The 24,524-nt window shown below is 47.2% G+C and overlaps 1 protein-coding gene across 1 annotated transcript in view; it reads right to left on the bottom strand.

The window, feature by feature from the left end:
* The window catches only part of LOC118217621 (synapse differentiation-inducing gene protein 1), a 39,699-nt gene that overhangs the window by 4,668 nt on the left and 10,507 nt on the right, over window positions 1–24,524 (bottom strand). The window contains exon 3 of the mRNA XM_035399541.1: window positions 17,448–17,585. Coding sequence (XP_035255432.1) covers window positions 17,448–17,585 — 138 coding nt within the window. The remainder of the gene's footprint in view (window positions 1–17,447; window positions 17,586–24,524) is intronic.

Raw genomic sequence — 24,524 nt, 5'->3', positions numbered from 1 at the left:
CTGTGCCTACTGCTTCAGTTAGTCAGTCCCTCTGTGCCTACTGCTTCAGTTAGTCAGTCCCTCTGTGCCTACTGCTTCAGTTAGTCAGTCCCTCTGTGCCTACTGCTTCAGTTAGTCAGTCCCTCTGTGCCTACTGCTTCAGTTAGTCAGTCCCTCTGTGGCCTACTGCTTCAGTTAGCCAGTCCCTCTGTGCCTACTGCTTCAGTTAGTCAGTCCCTCTGTGGCCTACTGCTTCAGTTAGCCAGTCCCTCTGTGCCTACTGCTTCAGTTAGTCAGTCCCTCTGTGGCCTACTGCTTCAGTTAGTCAGTCCCTCTGTGCCTACTGCTTCAGTTAGTCAGTCCCTCTGTGGCCTACTGCTTCAGTTAGTCAGTCCCTCTGTGGCCTACTGCTTCAGTTAGTCAGTCCCTCTGTGCCTACTGCTTCAGTTAGTCAGTCCCTCTGTGGCCTACTGCTTCAGTTAGTCAGTCCCTCTGTGGCCTACTGCTTCAGTTAGTCAGTCCCTCTGTGCCTACTGCTTCAGTTAGTCAGTCCCTCTGTGCCTACTGCTTCAGTTAGTCAGTCCCTCTGTGGCCTACTGCTTCAGTTAGTCAGTCCCTCTGTGCCTACTGCTTCAGTTAGTCAGTCCCTCTGTGGCCTACTGCTTCAGTTAGTCAGTCCCTCTGTGGCCTACTGCTTCAGTTAGTCAGTCCCTCTGTGCCTACTGCTTCAGTTAGTCAGTCCCTCTGTGGCCTACTGCTTCAGTTAGTCAGTCCCTCTGTGGCCTACTGCTTCAGTTAGTCAGTCCCTCTGTGCCTACTGCTTCAGTTAGCCAGTCCCTCTGTGCCTACTGCTTCAGTTAGTCAGTCCCTCTGTGGCCTACAGCTTCAGTTAGCCAGTCCCTCTGTGCCTACTGCTTCAGTTAGTCAGTCCCTCTGTGGCCTACTGCTTCAGTTAGTCAGTCCCTCTGTGGCCTACTGCTTCAGTTAGTCAGTCCCTCTGTGGCCTACTGCTTCAGTTAGTCAGTCCCTCTGTGCCTACTGCTTCAGTTAGTCAGTCCCTCTGTGCCTACTGCTTCAGTTAGTCAGTCCCTCTGTGCCTACTGCTTCAGTTAGTCAGTCAAAAACCCCCGAAACCTCACGCCAGCAAGATGAGTGAACGGTCGGTTGTGGGGTCTCCTCTCTCTCTCTCTCTCTCTCGCTCTCTCGCTCTCTCAAATTCGAATTCGAATTCAAAATGCAATATTAGCATGACAAGATATTTCTTATATCGCCAAAGCACAAACATATACAAAGGAATGAACATATACAAAGAACACACAAACATAAATCCAGACAAATGGTGTACAGACAAATATAGGCCTCTTTCTCTCTCTCTCTCTCTCTCTCTCTCTCTCTGTTACTGGGGTACTCTGCTCAATGCAGAATCTCACTGAATTGGGATGTGGACACGGAAACGCTGGCAGGTCCTCCTGCTCAAACAGAACTGCTGCTGATAATGATGTTAAAAGCTGTTTGGCTGTCAACCCCATGTTCTTTTTATTTTATTATTATTATTTTTTTTTACTGCATGTTTTTGATGAACCTGCTCAGGTTCACTGGAGACCACAGCCTGTGACAGGAAGGTGAAATATTGATGCTTGTGAGCCGCTGCAGTTGCGACACGGGAGGACTTTGGCTACGTGAGGTCTGCACAAAACCACACAACCTGCTACAAGGGAGCAGTCTGTCAAAACAGAGAGAATTATGATTGGTCAGAGTACATTACTCACAAAGAACAATATTGAAAAACTTATTTCTCTAAGTGAAGGAACATTCCTTTGTGTGTGTGTGTGTGTGTGTGTGTGAGACCATTGCAGTTCAGTGAGCCAGCGAGTCTTCCACACAAGCAACACGCTGCACTACAGGAGAGCTAGCACAATCAGAAAGGAGGCAGATCTCTGAGCGATGACAACTGGTTGCCTGTGGGCAGCTAACATGTAGCTAGGGGGCATTTGTTTAGTGGTTGCCTGAGGAACCATGGGGGGGGGGGGGGGGATTTAAAACCCACCCAACCCTGCTACAACAAAGCTGTTGCTCCAAACAACCAGTTGCAGTCAGCCGAGGACACGGCCTCAAACTAACATTAGAGATGTTTTGGGCTACGGTGCGCTCCCAGTGAACATGTCTGAGGTAAAAAGTCAGGGAAACGCCGTCTAGGCTACAAAAAGTTTTCTGGCCGCCTGGGACATGGCCAAGCAATATCCGGGTAAAGCCTGAGCTATATCGGGGTTAACCGAGTTCATTCATGTTTATGTCTCTCAACCTAGAATTCCACCCCTCTAGACGTATAAATTCCAGCTTTTGCCTGTGCTTCACGTAACTGCCCTCACAGACTGAGCCACTAGAGAAACTGTAGAAATGGTTTCTATATATAACTGCCCTGATATTTCAAATGCTTTGATGTCTCTTCAGAGGTGCTAATGAGCTAATTTTAGGACTGCCATGTCCTCCTGAGACCCAGCAGAAAAGAAGTTCACAAAAAAAAAACGTTTTTGACATGATGAAAGTGTCCTAGATGACAAAAACATGCCGCAGTGAGAATATTTTCCAAAATATTTTTTTTTTATTGCGTGTCCCTTGTGATGTAGAGAAGAGAAGGGCTGGCTTTCTTCCTGGGGTTCATCTCGTAGTACACGTGCTTGCTTCCCTGGGTTTATGCAGTACTACGCATTCACATGCCTGGGAAAGAGGGCTGAATGTGGTTACTAAAGACTTTATTAGCGAGCATTCTCTTGATTCCCTTTCATCTAATTTTACAAAAAGCCTACTTTCCCAAATTAAAAATTGGTTCGCCGTTCCTGAGAAGGAGCTTACAGCTAATATTTCTGAGGGGGGAGAAGCGCACAAAGGGAATAATCCCCTTTAGTGGAATAAAGACGATTTTTTCCCCCTTTAATACGTTAAAAGGCATAATTCTTGGTTTGGAAACCCAGGAATCGGGGTCAGAAAAAAGAACACCGTCTGGCACTTGTTTGTCTTCACTTTTATTTAAAAAGTCATCTCTGTCTGTACAAAAAAACAAAGCTGGGTTTTCAATGGTGGACTTAATGGGCTAAAGGGGAGCCTCGAATGGCCATGACACTTTGCAGTAGGACGGTGATGTAACCCTAGAATTCTAGAATAGTACCAGAGTTCGAATTCCAGTGCGTGCTCCCTGTTACGTGTCATTACATCAACAGCTAAGCAGATAACACTGCTTGGGTTTAGCCTGACTGGCCGTATTCTCTGTCAAATTTCCCCGCAATGGTTGTCAGCAGGGGGACAAAACAACCACACTGACGTGGCAGTGCGTGACGAAGCACGGACGGCGGTGCGAACATTATACCTGATTAATCCGGGCTTGATGGTATTATTTCATAAGAAGGTCTCCTAAGCCAGATAAAAATCTCTTGCGAACATGTCGATCGATACCAGCGTCGCGTAGGCTGCTAGCTCCTGTGGCAGTACACCTAGGGAGAGCAGATATAATCCAGTCCTCTGCTTCTGACAGATGTGGGGTTTAGGCAGAGATTCCAACCCCCCACTCCCCCACATCGGAACCATATGACAGGAACCTCAAATCCAGCCATGCCCCCCCCCCCCGCAGAAACAACGTTCAGTTTGCTTCCCTTTGTCTCGGGTTTTACGTATTTTATTTTTCCTGTGAGTGAGTCACACATTTAATTTCGCTGTCTTTGTTGAGGGAGCTGTTGAGAAATTGTCGAACATTGATAAGAGATGTCAAAAATAAAAAAACCATTGGATGATAACAGTGGTAGCAACAAATGAAATTTGCATTTGCTTTCAACCGAAAACGTAACGGTTGGGCTTGTGCTCTGCAGTGTGCTGTGAATAAACTCATTTATTCTCCCAAACTGTAGTACAAAATCTATGATTTTGCTTTCAAATTCATTACATCTAAAACTAAGTTGATACAAACAGTTATGATGTATTATAAGGTGTAATTAAACTAACGTGCCCTGTTAATGTGTGTATTTATGCAACCTATTCTTACCCGTTGTGTGTTCTTATGTGACCTGTTTTTATTAGAAACAGTAAAAGTAGTCGTTCAGCTCCACTGCCTCTGCTGCTGAGTTCCATTACCAAGGCCAGCAGTGAAATGTAGGGGAGGCTGCACTGTTTTTACCATGGCTATGAAAGACCATTTAAAAAAGGGCTAAGCTAACCCCCCCCCTCGCCCCCCCCGCCCCCCTTCCCCCCCACAGCCCGAGGAGTAATTCACTCCAAGGTGCAGCGATGCGATCTGTCATGTGAGACTTCCTGTGTTGACGTCTCGCGGCTCGCGGTTAATCCCAATTATTTGGGGCCCAAGCTGACAGGCGGCCCTTGTTTCCGGGGACCTCCCTGGCTGCCGGACCTCCGCCTTTTTTGTCTGCGCGCTCGGGCCTTTTTTTTCGCATCGTCGATCCGGTCGTCCGAATCGCATCCGTACGCTGCCATGGCGACAGTGCGCCAGGGGAAAAAAGACTGTGATGTCGAATGAAAAAAGGGCCCAGGTGAATATTTTGAGCTGGCGTTATTCGGAGCTGTAGTCCAGAGGTCAGGTTCAGGAGGTGGTGGGGGTACAGTCGTGGGGGGGGGGGGGGGCGGGGAAAGGGGGGGGGTAGTGCGGTCACCATGAGTTAGGCACACTCAAGGGATCAGTTGGGCATGCCATTCCTAACAAAGATGGTGATTTGGGGAGACTGTTGTAAGTCCGCAGAAAGGGCCACATTGTCTCCTCAGTGACTGACTTGCCGAGCCAATCGTCATTTTTTTTTTTTTAAAAAGAAAAGAAAATCGAACACTTCTCTACTACTGTCTGTAGGCAATTCTGAGAGGCGTTGTTGTGATGTTTAGCGAATGAATCACAAAACACATTATTTCACACCAGTAGCATTGTAAGCTATCTTTCAGAATGGGTCCTCGCTTACTGTATTATCGTGTCAAAGCAATCGGGGACGAAGGGTACTTCAGAGTATCCTCCGTTTGTGTGTCTACTTCCGGTCCCTGAGACCTCACTGGCTCTGAGGGTTTTGAAGATTCCTTTTCGACCACCCGATTGGCCGTTGGGAGTAACCGAACTTAATCCAATCGTTGGCTCCAATCAGCCAACCCGAGACCCGGGCTTGAAATTGAATCTACAACCCCATGGATGAATGATGCTCAACTTTTTGGTCCTTGGAGGGGGGGGTTCTTTTTATTTCACCTTAAGATCTACAACCGACGCACGTCGACGACATCGTCAGTTAAAAGTGCAATCAACCGCTTTTTTTTTATGAGACAAGTGCTGAGTAACAATGAAACACAAGTAGGCCCCCGTGGCCCCTCCAGCACCACGGTTCAGAGTCCCTGCCATAGATCAAGTGGACACCGCCAGTGTTGGGGATGTCTGCCAGCCTGATGGTGGAGGGGGGGGGGGGAAAGAGTTGTGGGGGACGGGTGGGGGGGTATTTCATCATAATGTTTAATGCTCCAATTGTGTCTGATGAGATTTCTGCCCGCTGCAGACGATGTGCGTCTGGCTCATTTTCCCTGATATATATACGCTACCCGTGAAATAAGCTGCTTCATCACGATGACATTTTACCTTCTACAGTAGCCATCGGTGCAGTGCACCGCTGTAATAAATGTCCACCTGTGATAACAAAACGGAATTTTAAATGGGAAGTCATTTCATTTAAACCCCTCCCACCCCCCCCCCCCCTTCCGCTATATCATTAATAAACACGCTTAGTATGCAAACATGATTAACAATCTAATTGTTTTGTGAGGAAAGGCAAAGGATTTCTCTATTATAATTACTGCTTAAATTGAAGCCTGCCTAATTAATTATGCGCAAGAAACGGCTAATTAAACAATAGGGCCATGACAGTTCTACAGCTGTACAGAAAAAAATAGAGAGATTCTAATTTTGAAGGGGGGGGGGGAATCAAATTTAGCTACAAGGAAAACAAAATACCAAGCAGTGAATTTCTTGTACCCTTTGAAATTCACCTGAGCATAGACTGCATGGGCTGTGGGCAGCATACAGGGCCCATATAGGTGTCTCACGTTCAGGCAAACTCTCTTGCTCCTGGAACACGAACGATTATGAAATAAATTGCAATGAAGTAGGTCAGCGCTGATATCTGCAGGAAGCATGAGTAGGACTGAAGGAAAGGAGAGCGAACTCTGGATAAATAACTGAAAAAAGTCTGGGATTTTGTGGAGCTTGTCTAGCCCACACAGAGGGTGTTTTTGTTGATGGCATACACTGCCACTGGCAGTCCTTATAGAAATAACTGGCACTTATATTTTTTTTAGCTCATTTTTTTATAGTTGCCCATAAAAGCTCTGTCTTTTAACACACAATCACAAAAGTGAACATCACAGTTACAAGACCTGCACTCAGTGGTCCATCAGCTGAGATGCCACTGCTTCTGTGCCAGACTTTGCAGTTGATGCAGCTGGTGTGGGCAGGTAGGCCTCAGGTCTGTGATTGGCCAGTGGAGCCGCTTGTGACCAAAGACGTGGGTGAATTCCCTGCCCCCAGCAATGTTAAGGGAGGCTGAAGTGGCACTTTATAACATGTTTAAATGAAATGGGAACATCACATTGCTATGGCGACTTGCTGGATTGATAAGGACAAGTTGGCCACACATGTAATATGTGATTGTTTTTGAAAAACACAAAGAAAAGTTGCCGCAGTTGTGCAGTGGTGTACAAACGTTTGGGCGCCGCTGGTCAAAGAAAGTTAGAAGAAGTTAAATGTTTGTACGTGCCACATGCCACATTCACAGTTTTATTTTTTTCGAAGTGTTAAATTCAGCAAAGAAATAATTATACATTAAAATTTGCGGAAATGTCACGTTTAGTTACAGTAGTACTCTGCAGAGGTTGTTTTAACAATTTTTCACTTAAGAGTCTCAGCAAAGCTTGCTGTTTGACCAGGGGTGCCCACATTTTGCATGCCTCTGTACAAACACTTTTCATAGTAAATATGTTCTTCCCAACTAGGCCATTAGGAGGAACTTTTTGGAGCATTTCAAAGCAGCCAGGGAATTACACATAACGTGCTCCAGTTGTGCGTATTACCAACTGCAGGTCGTGAAAATACACTTTTTTTTTTTTTTTTCCTCCCCGTTTTTGGGTGAATTTTGTCTTTTAAGAAGAGTGCGGGGCGACTGTGTCTTTCTCTGGAGATGATGCTTCTGTACTTGGGTACGCATGGCAGTGCTCTACAGAGCATTTGCTCCTGAATATTGATGTGTGCTGCTAACTGGAAAAAATAATTTAGCAAAAAAATAATTAAATCTATTAATTAGGATTCATTAGTGCGCTCCTAAATTTCCCTACTTTGGAGCACATGTGCCCCTTGAAAGAAATGTCAGCCTAGAGTCCTGTATGCTGCCAACTGCCCATGTGGCTGAGCCTTCCTTCACTGCGATTCTGTTACAGGCGCCCAGGCGAGAACTTGCATTTATTTGTGAATAAATCATTTACTTAAGTCACCTACCTAAACCCATTTTTGGCTGGACCGCCCAACAACAGCGGGGCCAGCTCTACAAACGCGAATATCTGTGACTGACTGACTGACTGAGTGAGTGATGAAGTTACACCATTGGTCGGCCGGATCACGTGTGTTAGGTCCAGCCATATCCTAGGTTTTAACCTGGTCTTGTCGATTATCGATTAATTGGACTCATGGCATGTGTGTGCAGTAATTGTTGTCTGAAACCCATGCTGACGCCACTTCCAAGAGCAAAACACTCCAGCGTGGGCTGCACGCTATCAGGTTTTTTTTTTCCCCTAATATAATTAATCACAGCTGTATCGTGAAATAGGTCACTGTTGATATCTGCGAGGGGAAAAAAAAAAGCACATCCGTGGTGAATAAGTGGGGAGGCTCCCCTCTGTGAGAGTTGTCCATCATCCCGGGGAAGGTGCTTGTTTGGCAGCATATATCGCGGCTTGCGCTCCTGCTCTTTCTTGCCAAGACACTGTGTTGAAGAGCTTGCAGTGTTGTGTGTTTGGAGTGTGCGCAATCAGATCATGCATGCAGGCTTAGCGATAACAGATTGTTGCGGGTTTTCGAGATTTTGTAGAAACCACTTTTTTTTTTGGGGGGGGGTGGGGGTGATGTGGCGGGGGGGGGCAGAAAGCATAAGAAACCCTTACAGAACCAGAATATACTGCATATATAGGAAATATGGGAATATGTTTTTTGGAAAACACATTAAGAAATATGCTTCACAATGCCCTTTCTAAATATTGGCAAAAATTTCACTGTATATTTGCCCATATTCTGTGCGGTTTTGCAATACATCTTGATAATATAAAAATTAGCATACAGAGCAGACTGCTGGGACCGATGGGCTTGGGGTAGGGGGGTTGTAACTTCAGCCTGTCAACCGCAGCAGACGTTGGTTACCGTTCCTGAGGCATCCATCTTTGTTTCGAGGCAGCAATCATTGATCCTTCTCTCTGTGAGGTGTGGAGGTGTTCAAGCTCTCTTCCAGTATCCAATCAGCAGCCATGTTCTTAGTATGGCTAGCAGGCCACGTCATGTGACCGTTTCCATGGCAGCCACTGAGAAAATATTTAGATCCCATCAAGTAGCATTTCCAGTATTGACTTCTGTATATTAAATATTCAGCAATGAATTGAGACAAAGTACAACGTTCAAGATTCATGATAATGCACGTGCTATTAATATTCAGGAATGAAGCTGGAGGCGTTAAGTGCAGCCCTTATATAAAGAGGCCGGCATTAATAGTCTTTTGAGGGGAGCTGTGCGTGCGTGTGTGTGTGCAGGGCTCTGTGCGTGTGTGTGCGTGCACACGTCAAATGTGCTTTCAATTATATTTTAAAGACATACTTATGGAGAATGTTTTCTGAAATGAAATGTAATATTAATGCGTTTTCTTGTCAGAAATGTCTGTAAGTTCACAAATTGGAAGTGCGATTCCATTTCGCGCGGGTTGACCTTCCAATCGGTGCAGCTAATTCAGCCGTCTTCCCAAGCTTGCGGACACGAAATCAGAGTAGGGGACAGACACGCTGTCACTTAGACAACAGTGTAGTATAATGGCTGAGGAGTTGGTCTTGTAACCTAAAGGTCGCAGGTTCGATTCCCTGGTAGAACACTTGAGCAAGGTACTTAACCAGTGTATATCCAGCTGTATAATTTTATACAATGTAAGTTGCTCTGGATAAGAGTGTCTGCTAAATGCAAATTGTAACAACAGTTGGATTTGAAGTCTCAATATCCTCAATAGTATATCTCATTTTGTCTGTGACTTGATCTTTTCTCAGGCAAAAAGAAAATCCATAGCTCACCAAAACATTTCATTCATTTCATTCTTCTCCCTTTATTTCAGGCCACAGGACTAATCCAATAAATATATATTCGAAAAGCCAGCAAAACTTTTTGATAGACACATCATCATTGCATCAAATATACAAATACCTTTAAAACTTTGGTTATTAACGCACAATAAAATGTGTTTAACATTTTTCCAAGGGGCTTTTATACCTAAATTAATCCTGCATTCCTGAGGCACTTTAAGAAAACAAAAAGAAAAATTGCTCTAAAAATCTAGCTCTGTCTGGTCTGACAAGAAGTAAATCTATACTTTTGTCTGATTACAATAATAATATCCCCATACTCAATTCAAAATTGCATTTGAAGACATTCAGGCGTGGTGGAGACAGGAACTGTTTTCTCTCTCTCTCTGGGCACAGAGTAAGATTAACATGCAAGCTCGCTCTTTAAACCGGCTGTCGATGCCCTCATTACTGCACATGAACGCTGTGCGTCAGTGGAGTACATTGAGGAAGGTGGGTCCCATTATTGTGGGCGTTGAGTAAATGAGTCACGTTGTTTGTGGATAACGATACCACTGGTGCATCATGGGAACTCCGAGCCCACGAATAAAGATGTTACATTACAGGCTTTTAGCAGACGCTCTTATCCAGAGCGACTTACACAACATTTACATTGCATCCGTTTATACAGCTGGACATATTACTGAAGCGATGCATGTTTAAGTACCTTGCTCGAGGGTACCAATGGCAGTGTCCTTCACGGGAATCGGACCTGCAACCTTTAGGTTACAAGACCAGCACCTTAACCATTATGCTACACTGCTGCCCAGATGTGCAGCACGTCGGACGTGGAAAGAAGACGGACGTTCTCCACGCGACGCGCACACCGAGCGCGTGCACAAGCTAATAGAGAAAACCGTAAATTACCGTACTACATCCGCAGCTGTGCGCTCTCTCTGGCCACCGCGGTTTTTTGAGCTTGGGGTACTTTATCCGAATTGCACCTGTTAAAACACAGCAGCCGCGCGAAAAACTGTGGGGAAGAGGAGGAGACGGAATGAAAGTATAAGCGCTGCCTGTTGCCCTGGTTACGGGAGTCTCCGGGGCGGAAAAAATAAAATGGAAAAACACAGGGACCGGCTTTCATCGTAAAAAAAGAAAGAAAGAAAAAAAAGGCTTTTGTATTCACGGCTAGAGAATAGGCTACGTGGATACTGTGGGTGTGCCACCCATCTGTAGTTTAAAATAAAAAGGGAAGTGGCTGGGACGAAATGCTGTGATTCTGTGGCTTGCTTTTTGAGGCAGAATCGTGAAGAGGTTCTCAGTACCAGCCGCTGAGATCCAGGCCTGGCTCTGGTAATCCTCAGCCACGGCGGTGCCCGGTAGCTCTGCAGATCCGCAGCTGCTGCCCTTGGATTTCTCATTTCGACAAACAAATGTGCGCTCAGGTCAGGTTATTGTCCCTCTCAGTCACCTGACTCATTACCAGCACTTCGCTCCTGGTCAGGTGGCTCACAGAGACGGACGAGCAGGCCTCTCCTTCCTGTCTGGGTCTTCCTGGATTCCCCCCCCGAAGGCGAAGTCTGGCTGAGGCCTGAGACGACACCTGTCGAACTCGCAAAACACTTTTATCCATTACGTTTGTTTGAGCCGGGGAAAAAAATAAATAAATAAATCTCATAGACCCGAGCCTGAATGCATAATGCATAAGTATTCAAACTCTCTTCCGCTCTCTGCAATATGCCTCGGGGGACGTGGTTGACATGAGACATTTACAGGCAACCAGAAAACACTGAAAGTGAACCTGTTGGATTTAATGGGGCGACATAGCTCAGGAGGTAAGAGCGATTGTCTGGCAGTCGGAGGGTTGCCGGTTCAAACCCCGCCCTGGGCATGTCGAAGTGTCCTTGAGCAAGACACCTAACCCCTAACTGCTCTGGCGAATGAGAGGCATCAATTGTAAAGCGCTTTGGATAAAAGCGCTATATAAAAAAAAAAAATGCAGTCCATTTAATGCCTCCGTCGAACGGAGGGGAAACCACCACAAAAGGACGGCTGTATCGCGGTGTCCTCAGACGCCCTCCTCCGAAACCAGCCGTACGGGGTCCACCGAGTGCCCCTCCCCCCGTCAGCCGCACGGGAACAAGCAAAGGAGAGAATTTCGGCGCTCCCTCAGCAAAGAAGAAATATCTGCAGCCATCCGTGAGAAGGCCTGCAGCTGTCATCCTTTTTTTTAAACGAATTTGCCATTTATCATTTATACGCCTTCTGATATACTCTCAGGCAGGCAGGCAATCACAGGTTTGCTGTCTCTAAGCGAGGGGTGGGGGTAAAGGGGGGGGGGTAAGGGGGGTAAGGGGGGAACCTGCACTCTAACCATGAAATGTGGATTCATAATGTGTAAAGCAATTTTTACACCCTATCGCCTCCATTTACTGCGTATTGATTTCTGCATGCCGCCTCAAAGGGGAAATTAATTGGAGTCCTGCATGGGACAAAAAAAGAGTAAAAGAACCAATTAAAATCTGCATGGCCTTTCGTGTTACTATTAATATGCAGGAACCAGGCTGGAAGCTTTAAGTGCATTTCTTCTGAGTTAGATTTGCCTTTAACTGTCTTAGGTGTGTGTATGTGTGTGTGTGTGTATGCGCATGCGTCCGTGCGTGCGTGTGTGTGCATGTGTGTGTGTGTGTGCGCACATGCGTGCGTGCATGTATGTGTGTGTGTGTGTGTATGCGCACGCGTCTGTGCGTGCATGTGTGTGCGTGTGTGTCTCTTTCTGAAGAATGCCATCGCAAACGTCCCCACGGACATACATGAAACAGTGATCTGATCTTGAGTGGGTACATGCTTCATAATGCAGATAGTGCGGTATGCTGTGGTACCGCATCACCCAGGAGTGGCAGTTGGTCGCTGTCTGTCAAGGCAAGAGAGCACGGAAAGACTGATCTAAATGCAGCATCCTCCGTAGCGCAGATACGGCGTGCAAGTTTTACGCAACAGGACAAAAATCCTCAGTCGAAAAAAACACCTAGAAATTTCTCCTCTGGCTGTCAGACTGGCTTCTTTCAAAAGCAAAGGAGGACCTTCCAAAATGTTTTGAAGCTTCATTTATAACTGTAGCGCATGTCCTTGGCCCTGTCCAGACGGCTTCAGTGATTTATACGAGATATTCCAAATACATCAGAAACAACATTGCCTGCCTTGCATGTCAATAATGTTGTTAACCTGACAAACGGTTCTTCTCCAACTGCCTTATAAATGGAGAAATTTAGCCGGTAAATAAATTACGTCTTTGGTTGGGTCAATGTTCGCTGACACTGGAGATCGCAAGAGGGACCGTAATATCTGTCGGGTAGCCTGCTGATAATGAACAACAGTGGGTTTTATTAACGAGACAAGGTTTCTGATTGGCTTGTGGGAACAAGCTCCCTGTAGGAGGAAAGTGAGCCAGCCTAGCTTTCCTTCTCAGTTGTGGTTGCAACTTAGCTTTCCTTCTCAGTTGTTGTTGGAGCTTGTTGCTATAGTTTTTTTTTTTTTTTTTTCAAGAATTCCAAAAAACCATTTGTGGGTGTAGAGAGGTTCATAATTGAACACTCCTTAAACTGCCTCCATGATTACTATCTTGAAACACTGGAGCATTTGCTTTTTTCCAGGAGAAGGTTTTTAGGTTCCACATCATCTTCGCTCAGCAAATAACTGTAATTACAGTTTTAATTGAAAAAAGATAAAAGTACATTTTCAGTGTGTGCAGGATTAGAACAAAACTGTAGTTCACCACAGGAAGCTTCTCGGTCTTTGGAATTGCCCTGTTTGTGCCAGCTTCCTCACTGAGATCGTACTGCCAACTCGTAAAATATGTCAGCTGAGACACCTTTCCACAGCCTTGTCATTCACTGAAATTTCTGTCACTATATATTGTGAATCACCTATCAATCAAGTTGAAAACCTTTGAGAATTCACCATGCAGTATTCTCAGACATAGTATATTTTAACTTGGATGAATAACTTTGCATAGTGTTTTCTCCTGCCTTCCTGTTTTTATTCCTGTTATATTTTTATACTACGGAAAAAACCCTTCCAGGGGGTGTTCAGCAATCTGCTTTGGTTTAAATGTCACCTGCTCAACCATTTTGTTTTTTTTGTTGTCTGCGACCCCTTTTTCAGATACCCACAGTGCGATTCCGAAGAGCACATCCATGAACGGAGGTGTGTAACTTTACTAACGGGCATTTTAGCAGACACTCTTATCCAGTGCGACTTACACAACATTTTCATGGCATTCACACTGCATCCATTTATACAGCTGGAAGTATACGGAAGCAATGCGGGTTGAGTACCTTGCTCAAGGGTACAACGACAGTGTCCTATTCGGGAATCAAACCTGGGACCTTTAGGTTACAAGACCAGCTTCTTACCCACTATACTACACTGCGGCCCCTGATCTTCTGCTCGGACCTGTGTTTGACCCATGCATGTAGAAGCACAGGGAAAGGGACCCCTATGTTAAATTGTTACGGATCTTTAAGAATACTGTCGCTTTAGAGTCTCGTGGCTGAGACTTCGACGTCTTGGCATATCGTGGCGCTTTTTAAACAGGATGCAGTGCCAGTGGGGCGGGGGGGGGCCTTATTTATCTGTTTCCTTCCTGGGAGGCCTTTTGTAGTGGGATCTGGGGGAAGCTGGCGTGGGCTGCGCGGGGCCTTGCCAAGCGGCTGCGTTTTTTAAACGGAGAGCGAGCGGGGTGTAGGTGTGGAGTCGTGATGAGCTGCAGGACCGCGGGCGGAGGGGGCAGGCGGAGAATCGGGTGCAGCACCGCCCCACCGAAAACGGAAGGAGGCCGCACCCTCAAATCCACACGCGTGCTCAAATCCACACGCGTGCTCAAATCCACACGCGTGCTCAAATCTCTGCCCTATAGGCCCAGTTAACCCACGTGGAGGGCTGGTTTTTCTCTCTCTCTCTTGAGAACCCCTTTCTTTTGTCCTCCAGAAGCGAGAGACGCCACAGTGGTACAGTAACCCGCGATCTGGAGGACCAGGTCTGATCAAACGTTTTTGCCAACGGCGTCCGACGACGGCTCCCGCAACTTACAGTTCACGTCCGTGTTCCTACGCGACAAGCAGACGGGCTTTTTTTAAATGTAGGAGTACCAATATGAAGATGAAGTTAAGATATAAATGTCATTGCGAAGTTGGTATTATGATGAATTTTCAGTGCAGTGAGTTGCGCTGGGGTTGTCAATGCATCAAAAAGTCATAAAATCCGTAGAGAGAGAGACTCTTTCTCGGCAAAGCGATGACTGCAGGCAGTGGCACTCGTCAGCGCTGTCATAACGGGCTGCAGATCTCTGCTCTGTAGGCTCAGGTCTGCACTTCTGACGCTGCTGAGATTCCCAAACGCTCCTGGCATGCTGCACGGTTGTCACAGAGCGTGGTGCTCTACTCAACTCAACAGGATGACATCAGGCCCGACGATGCAGCCAATCACAATGCAGCGTTCACCATCGAAGTTCCCACCAATGCCACCTATCCCCAAAAGGGGTGAGAGACACTGCAAGATCAGTGCGGTCACTGCAGGTTCAGATGAGGTACTGAAAAGACTGATATCCCTGCCAGTTCAGCATATTTGTAAGTGGTCACTGGTCATTAGGTCTCGGTACAGTATCTGCTATCAGAAAAGCAGCCAGTATAAGCCATACAATATATTACATCACATTGCATTTGTTTGGCAAACGCTTTTATCCAAAGCGACGTACAATAAGTGCATACCAAAGGTCACTGAAACAACTACCAGAAACAGGTCCAATGAGGTACCATACTCATTATGTTACAGTTAGTCATAGTCATGAACACATTAAGTCCAGTTCATACAGTAAGCACAGGCTGGGTCAGGAAGTTATGGCAAGTCAAACCAGGAGGCATGACGACACGCTACCACATCAAAACAACGATCCAACTGCAAATATTCAAAGCCAAATTAATTGAAATGTAGGCCAGTGGAACTTACCCCTCTCAGTGGTCTGATCGCATAATTAAAGGTTATAGAGTCAATTAGAAAAGGGCTTTAATGGATCCCTTTCAATTGACGCAGCTGTTCAACACTAAGAACGGACGATTGGCCTTTGATTTCGACAGTGTACATAATGGGCGAGCGTTCTGTTGTACCAAGGTCCCGTATCAGAACATCAGTTACAAATATTTCATCTGCTTTCGGTTGCTATTCAGGGCCAGTAATTTTAGAATTTTTGAAGAATTTTTTGAATTTTTCAAGTTTCTATTTAACAATGACGAATTAGCTCACTCCTTTAAACAAGATGTGATTTTGTAGAGTCAGGCTTATGTTGTTGCTCTCCCAGCATGGGAATTTCACACAGTTTTGTTCCCCCCCCCCCCCCCCCCTTATTCTCTACTGCTGTTCACACTGTGCACTAATCGCTTAGAACGCTGTGCTAATTTATTGAATGTGCTGATCACACTTCACTGCCAGGGGGTTTGTGATGCGTCAGAGGCAAAACAACCTCATTCAGATTTAAGATGGATATACAGCATTACTACTAGCAGTGAACAAATAACATGGAAAGTCACCATAGAAGTCACTTCGTGGGTAGGACGGCCTGTACGCTCTGTGACATCCAGTCGAGTGTGTGGAATTCTGCAAGTTACGCCTTGGCGGGGCGGCATGCCCCATACCTATACAGAACCGAGGGTTTGGCACTTTTCAGGGTTTCCTACAGACATAACCACAATGACCACAGACTCTCAGCCCTTCAAAACATTAACTTCTGACCTCATGTCAACAGACAGAATTCACAAACAACTTCACACATCCGCACAATAGAGCCCAAAACTTAAGAGATTTTGCATTTTTTTCCTTCTTCTTTTTCCTGCCTGATTACATCATCACAAATGCTCCAAGCCCACAAACAATATGTCTCCCCATTGGACATTTAGCTACACCAGCCAATCAGAACATCATGTACACACGCAAAATTGACATATATATTCTTCACCAAGATTTAAATTGTTTGTGCGTTTACAGTTTACAGTTCAGATTCAAAGGCGAACCAAAGACACTGTTCATTTTAATTAAGCATTAGTCTTGGCCCAGGCTTGCACATGGTACTTTAAATGAAACATTTTTAAGTATGAATACGTTTGATGCAGTGATCATCAGCACCATGGTTAATTATCATTATCCTCCCCAGTGTATAGCTCAGTAGCGCCTCCTGTGGTCATTCAGGCACCTGCGATTCGCCCTGGCTGTTTGCGCACCCTTCCCCTGCAGTTAACTTGTGACCCAGCTGGTGGATAGCAGGGAGAAATGAAACAGTGACCGCTAGCACTTATTTTGGGCGATGTGCGTATGCAGTTTTTCAGTTCCGTCAGTTCTGATTGCGCTGATTGTGCTTCTGCTGTGCGCAGTTTTTTATGGGGTGTATTCTCTAATGCAATCTAATCAACATGTTCATGGTGCCACCTGAGAATATGTCCCCGGGGGGATCTCAGGTGTGAAAGCCATGGATTAAAAAAAATACTAATTTTGTCTGTAGTATTGTGCTTGGTATATGTCTCAGGTTTCATACCGGCCCAGTCATAAAAAACAAAAATGAACTGCGGATTCGAAATTCATATTGCAATGCTTTTGATAAGGGGGCATATTGGATATACTGCACATGTCTGCCATCTACCAACTAAAATACTAGAGACCTCTCTATGGTTTGGACCCAATGTATGGTGCATAGCACTTCATTAAAATCACCAAAATTCACAAAGTATTTCACAAACTACAGTGTCTAATGCCTTTACATAGCAGTGGTACATACAGTACACAGCCAAGAGATTTGGCTGGCCCCTATGCTAGAGAGAAAGGGAGAGATAGAGAGGGAGGGGAGATGGAGCGTGCTGACTCTCACCTGGTGCGACAGGTAGAGAGAGAGAAAGAAACCGAGAGGAGGAGGATGGAATGTGACGGCTCTCACCTCGTGCGACAGGTAGGAGAGAGAGAGAAAGGGAGAGAGAGAGGACGGCGGAACGTGCCGACTCACCTCGTGCGACAGGTAGGGGAGAGAGAGAAAGGGAGAGAGAGAGAGAGAGAGAGAAAGGGAGAGAGGGAGGACGGCGGAGCGTGCTGGCTCTCACCTCGTGCGACAGGTAGAAGGCGGCGATGCCCAGGGGCCAGAAGCAGCAGAGCATGGAGAAGACGCTGAGGCCCAGGTGGTCCCGCGGGGGCATCATCAGGAAGTTGTCCTCGCTCTCCGTGTCGCTCGAGTACTCGCTCTGAGAAGACAGGAAGTGAGCGCACGCGCGGCCGCGGTCAGACGGGAGCCGGGAGCGTGTCCCCCCCACACACACCCCCCCCCCAGCGTGTCGGCATGAGCAGGAGCGCACCGTTCCCCCCCCCCTCACACACACACACACACACACCCCCCCACCCCCCACACACACACACACACACACACCCCCCAGCGTGTTGGCATGAGTAGGAGCGCATCGTCGCGCCCCCCTCCCCCCCCCCCCCACACACACACACACCCTCTCCAGCGTGTCGGCACGGACAAGAGCACACTGTACACCCCCCTCCCCCCCCCCGCACACACACACACACACACACACACACACACACACACCCCCCCCCAGCGTGTCGGCACGGACAGGAGCGCACTGTACACCCCCCTCCCCCCCCCCGATACGCAGTACCCCTACACCCCACTCGTGCGTCTCTCGTCTCCTCCAGGGGACTCGTCCCGTCGATTGAAACGAGCGTGTCTCCGTGTCTCCCGGGAGCTCGGATTCCTGCGCACTTCCAGGTCCCGCGGCGGCCATTACACCGAGTTAACATTCCCGCCACGCCTCCCGATCTCCAGCCGTGAAAATCGCTGACTCGTGCGATTGCCCCGCAGTGTGCGATCTGTGATCTGTGCTTTTATTTAAATTGGGAGATGTTCTCCCTCAGAGAAATGCCACACGCTGTTGTTGTTTTTTTTTTTTTTCCCCGGCCGCGTCTGAGAGTCCGCTTTTTTGTTGCCGTGGTAATTTGCGGTGCTGTACGCCGTGTCCATAAACTAAGGCGTGAAGAAAAGAAAAAAAAAAGTTTTTACCCAGCTGAGCTATCTTTGATCTCTGAACGTTCTCAGAACATTTAGGAAAGTTAGGGTAAACATGCGTGCGTACCCAATTTCCCAGATGTCTGCTGTTATCTTGAAGTTGCAAAGAACACTACAGGAATGGCCTTAGAATGTTATTTTGTTTTGTTATTTTAGTTAAAAGGATTTTTGTGGTTGGTCATTGATATTAATTCTACCATTTAAACAGTGGTATAGCACCGATCTGCCATTTCCTTCTGAACTCCCATGACATGTATTTAAATGACACATGTCCTCTTTTGATAATTTTGCATAACTAAATGATGACAGTCAAGGTATGTTGCTGTCGCGTTAGCGTACACTGTGCCTGGGATGTTTTTATTTCCCTGTGACTGACTGTTTCAGACAATGAAGACTTTTAGTGTTCCCAGGGGAGCCTCCTCACCCACAACATTAACTGAAATCTTCCCCAATATTCTATCAGTGCTTATGTGTTAGCTAGTAATTCCATTAGAGGATAGTTAGTATGGGATTAGTTTATCCGCATTTTTATTGAAAGAAGATGCAGCGCGCAGTCAATTGCTTTTGTCCCTAATACCACCATCCCCGTTGTTCAATTTGTCTTTGCAATTGCCGATACGTCCTTGCGTTACTCTCGACAGTGATGTAACGGGGTAAGTGGCGGTCGCGATAGCAATTCCTCGTTTTAATCTTGTTTTATTTTCTAATCTTGCTTTGTTTTCAGCCAGTCGATGGAAAATAAACCAATCTTTTAACTCCAAAACGGCAAATACGTCTTATCGTTTTTATACGTCGCGTCATGCCTGACAAAACCTGATGCTTTTTAATCGTTAAGGTCTAAAATGAAAGCTGTTGACTGAGCAAATCTCTCTGAAATAGCCTAATTTAATCGTTTTTAATGCGGGCGTTTTATTGCGAATGTGCTGTTAGACACATACATTTTTAAAAAGCATGTGCAGAAGGGTCTCGGGCTTTTGATGAAGCTGTCTGGGGGAGCCCCGGCTCGGCGATCAAATGAAAAAGACGTACGAGGCTGTCTCCACGTCCCCTGCCCCAAACGGGGTTTGTTCTGTTCTGCACCCCCCCCACCCCCCACCCCCCACCCCCCGCACACCCCCCTTGTTACCTTCCAGCTACACAAATGAAATGTGATTTGTTCATTATTCGTCTCCCCTGCTTAAAATTAAAGGGTCGGCTGGCTGATTTCTGCCCCCCCCCCCCTCCTGGTAACTGATGAGTAGGCCTTGCTCTTTTTCAGTGTAGGAGGGATGCGGGGGGGGGGGGGGGGGGGGCGGGGGGGGGGAAGGGGGGGGGGCTGTTAAATTTGTGACTGGCATGGCCTGTATTCCTGTACAAAATGCATTCAGGGCGTGCCGCAGTTTGGTCGCTCGGTAACGCTGCGTTCAAAACGAATAGAAACCACAAAAGCCGCCCTTTTCTTTTGGTAATTCAGGTATAAAGCTTCAGCGGCGTGTTTCAGCACCAGGGAGCACCATTACCGGCCATTAGATGACGGTCTGCCCACCACCGGCAGCCTTTGCCTGAATAGTGCTGCGTGAAAGCACGGATGAGTCATGTGGGCCTAGATTATGGCTTTTCAGGATCTGTGCGCGAGCATTTCAGGTTCAAGCGTGAAACCATCCAAGCAGACTCAGTGCTACGGGGGAACATTGAGGAACAGCAAACACAGACGTGGGTAAACAACATTTCTCCAAATTAGGGGGAGTTTTTTTTTTCTCTGTTGGTGATTGTGGTTAATTGGTAGCTGCTTCTAGCAACAGGGAGACGAGACAAAAGGTCATGTCGATGAATTGAACACAACAACGAACAATTGCTTTTCCTGCTATGTCTTGGCAGTGTTCCTGGACATATTCATATTTGCTGGATATATAAATTATGAAGTATGGATGTTCATACACGGGGGGACACGTTCCAGGAAGCAGTATGGTGCAGCATTTTATGCATCGTGGACTATGCTTTGCAGAAACCGATATATGCAGTGACTTACAGGGCTTTTGTGGCTGAATTTTTTGCCCGTGCGATTTATTCAGCGGCCGCTGTGTATTACAGAAAATAATTCCATCCTTTGGAATCGGGAAATGAAGCATTTCCCACTAGCCTTTAAATCGCGTTAGGTCTGAGTCCTGCGGGTTTCCAATCATGGCTCCTCATTGGCTGGTCCACACAGCGAAAGACGTCATTGGCTCCCTGAACTCAGGGCCCCGCCCCCCCAAGCCCCCAAGCCCCCAAGCCAAAGGAGCTAATGACACTTATTGGTTCTTAAGGGGTAGCCTCACATTCTTTCACAGACTAAATCTGCTCTGTGAGGGACGGATGAATTTCATTGGGGCTGACCTGAGGCCACATCTGAGCCAGAGGAGATGATCTGTCAGGAGTGATACTGCTTGACACGCCCGTTGTTTTTCGGGGGGGGTGGGGGTGGGGGTGTGGTGGGATTTTTTTTTTTAGCACGCATCGCCAATGAGGACAGACTTCCTCCCTGGTGGAAGAGTCGGACATGACCCCCCCCCCCCACCAAAGCAAGTTGTCTCGGAAGCTAGAGAGTTCTGCCTGTGCTTTATTGGACGTACGTGTAATAGACAGTTTGTGCTGACCCCCGAGCTCCGGAAAGGAGGTGATCCTGCTGTTCCTGGAGGTTTCTGTGCTCATGGCCACTCAGACTGGGGCACTGGCCTGGGTGGTCTGTTGGGCAGCGGGGGGCCATTTCTACTCCATCATCAATCCGCTGGCCAACGGGGGCCTGATGTCCTCTGCTGCTCCCCGCCTGCTAGCCCGCTGGCCCACTGGCGGCCCGGCGTCGGCACAGCCATCGGCCTGCCAGAGTACCGCACGCCGGCGCGACAGCGGCCCGCCAGCTGAGAGCCGAGGATCGGCTGTTTGCCGACCGCTGAACGGCTGTTGGAACGATCGGGCCCATGGCGCACCGCCGCGGTGGCTGAACTGCAGCATATATACCGGCAGGCCAGCGGTGGCCCGACAGGCGCGTTCGTGACTAAGGCCTGCGTCTCCGTATCTCCACCACCGCCCACCACCCTGCTGCATGCTCGACGGGGCACCAGACAATTTCACGGCCCAAAGATCTGACCACAGGCCACCGTCGGACCATGGGGGGGGGGGAGACGGGGTGGTTGTGGTGAAGCGAGGGGGGGGGCTGGGGGGGTGTGAAGCGGTAGGGAACAACATCAAGATGGCTGGATGTATCGTTCTATCACCAGAGGTGGAAGGGGGGGGGGGAGGATGGATGGTAAGAAGTCTCCGGAGGCACTTTTTTGGGACTCCTCATCATGCTAACCGTGAGCAGCCTCTCCGTCCTCCAGAGCAGGCGCTCGGTGGTTCTGCGCTCTGCCGTTACGTTCCCAGCCGGCTGGGGCCTGACACGCACACGCGGGCGCGCCTTAATATTGACGTCCCGCGCTGGGAGGGGTGGGACAACGGCGGGAGAGACGGCTGCTTAATGGCACCTGTCGAGAGGGGCCAGGAGATAGCGGCCGTTTGTTAGGAGATTGGAGATAGTACAGGATAAACGGGGTTCATTTTGACACAGGGATGCGGGTAAGAGGATCAGGTCCCGCAGATAAATGGTAACGGATGAGCGTCGGTCCTGAGCTGAGGAGGGGGACCCTCTAGTGAATTCGCAAGACAGAAGCCTGAGCGTTACATCGCGGGCGTACAGGCACGTCATCTGGTATGTGGCGTACTAAAGAGATGGTGCCTACCGTTCAACACATTACATTACATTACATTACAGGCATTTAGCAGACGCTCTCATCCAGAGCGACTTACACAACTTTTACATAGCATTTTTACATTGTATCCATTTATACAGCTGGATATATACTGAAGCAATTTTGGTTAAGTACCTTGCTCAAGGGTACAATGGCAGTGTCCTACCCGGGAATCGAACCTGCGACCTTTCGGTTACAAGTTCCCAGTTCCTTACCCACTGTGCTACACTCCATCCACCAACCCAACACACCGGTAAGACATTACATTACAGGCATTTAGCAGACGCTCTTATCCAGAGCGACTTACATTGTATCCAGTTATACAGCTGGATATATACTGGAACGATGCAGGTTAAGTACCGACTCCTTAGCCATTATACTACACTGCCGCCCAACTGTAAGGTAAGAGTATGCGCTGTGAATCCACACAGATGGTAGTTGAATATTCTGCCTTTTCTTGCAGTACTGGGGTGCACACAATCAGGATTTTTGCTTTTGTACGTGCGCCGTGCTCTCTGCTCTCTGATTGGACGATCAGCCTGTATCCTGCGCTCTGGGGGAAAAAAAAACGTTAGAGGATGATTGTGTTTGCAGGGCACATGTTCCCGCCTCAGCTCCCACCGCAGGGTAGGTCATAATACGCTTTACCCGATTGGTTAACTGATGTTCAGAAAATTATTATGGAGGCTAGTAGACTCACAGTGCGGTAACTGTTGTAGAGAGAAAGGGGACGGTCGAGCGGTAACTGCACTGCGCCATTGAGTGGAACTTCATTAAGACATTAAAACAAACTGGAGCGGCCCCTCGAATCGCCAGGGAGAAATGAGAACCTTGCACGAGGAGGAAGATGCAATTTTAATAATCTTAATGCGCCAGGCACTTAAGAGGTTTGAGGGGAAAAAAAAAAGTTCTGAGATTCTCGACCCCATGGTGATGATATTCATCACAGATATGGATGGAGCGAGCAAACCCCCACTGCCTGCAATCTTTGCAGCCTTCTGCTGGGGACAAAAAAAAAAGCTTTGTGCTACCATTCACTATTACCAGCAGTTTTCTGGCTTGCTGCTTCCTAATTCACCAGGTTTCCAGTCTGTTTTATAGTGCAGTTATATGTGCATCTGCATGGCTCTGTTTTCCAGCTGGTAATAAAACTTAAATGTGGAGTGTAAAATATTAAAGGGTATGATGTACATGCTCTGGAATACAGGCTCAGGCAATTAGAAATATCTTGGCATGATGCTTATTTTAAACATGTCCTCCCTAGGGGCAGATTAAAGTGAATCACTGCAGTCTACCTTCTAACACATTTCAAACCCTTTCCAAGTTGGATTAGGGTTAGAACCAGTGCAAACCTGGTGACGTGTGTGAGGTGGGTTAATGAGAGTTTAAAGTACTCCCAGTTCCTGTCTTAGCAGAGAACACAGAGATACCAAAAAGACACGAGAATTTATTCCAGGCCAGTGCTGTCACCAGAATTTCACCAAATATTTCAAGACGTTTTCCCAAGAGCAGGACCCTGGTAAAAAAAAAATTAAATAAAATAAAAAAAATGATTGTGAAGTGATGGCTCATGATGAATTGATGAAGTGTGAGATTACGTGTGCGTGTGTGTATGTGTGTGTGCGTGTGTGTGTGTGTGTGTGTGTGTGTGAGCGTGTGTGTGTGTGTGTGTATGTGTGTGTGTGTGTGTGTGTGTGTGTGTGTGAGCGTGTGTGTGTGAGCGTGTGTGTGGGAGTGCTCTTCGAGGACAAAGTGCCGAGTCATGCTGTGGGAGTCTACTGATTAGACAAATGAAATAATAGCTTCTAACGACTGCTTTTGTTTGAGGAGGAGAGGATGGGGGCGGAGCCGGGAGCACAGAGTGCTAACCGCTCGTTAAAAAAAACGGCTCCTTGTTCCGCTGCGGCCTCCATTAAGGGCTACACGATCCCTTTCATTTACACTATGAATTAAGCCGCAAGATGAAGATGTACGCCGACTGTAAAATTATTAATTATAAATACATTAAAAAAAGCAAAGTTTTGATGTAAAGTGTGCAGTATGTAATTTATGGTCTCCAAAATGATCGATACCAATACTACTCCTGTAGTGGGTGGTATAATAACTGTATGTGTGATATATCTATGATTTTGATTGGTCATTTAAGTGGCAGTGGGAAGGGGGAGGGGAGGGGGCGGGGCAGAGGGGTGGAGCCACAGCGTAGATGATATTCGTGCACAGGGATGCTGGAGAAAAGTGCTTATACACTGGGCACAGTGTTGCACAGTGGGTAAGGGACTGGGCTTGTGACCGTAAGGTCATAGGTTCGATTCCTGTTCCTGGGTTAGGACACTGACGTTGTGCCCTTGAGCAAGGTACTTAACCTG

This window comes from Anguilla anguilla, chromosome 18 (assembly GCF_013347855.1).
Source record: "Anguilla anguilla isolate fAngAng1 chromosome 18, fAngAng1.pri, whole genome shotgun sequence".
NCBI classification, from domain to species: domain Eukaryota; kingdom Metazoa; phylum Chordata; class Actinopteri; order Anguilliformes; family Anguillidae; genus Anguilla; species Anguilla anguilla.
This window is presented reverse-complemented; position numbering and strand designations above follow the sequence as displayed.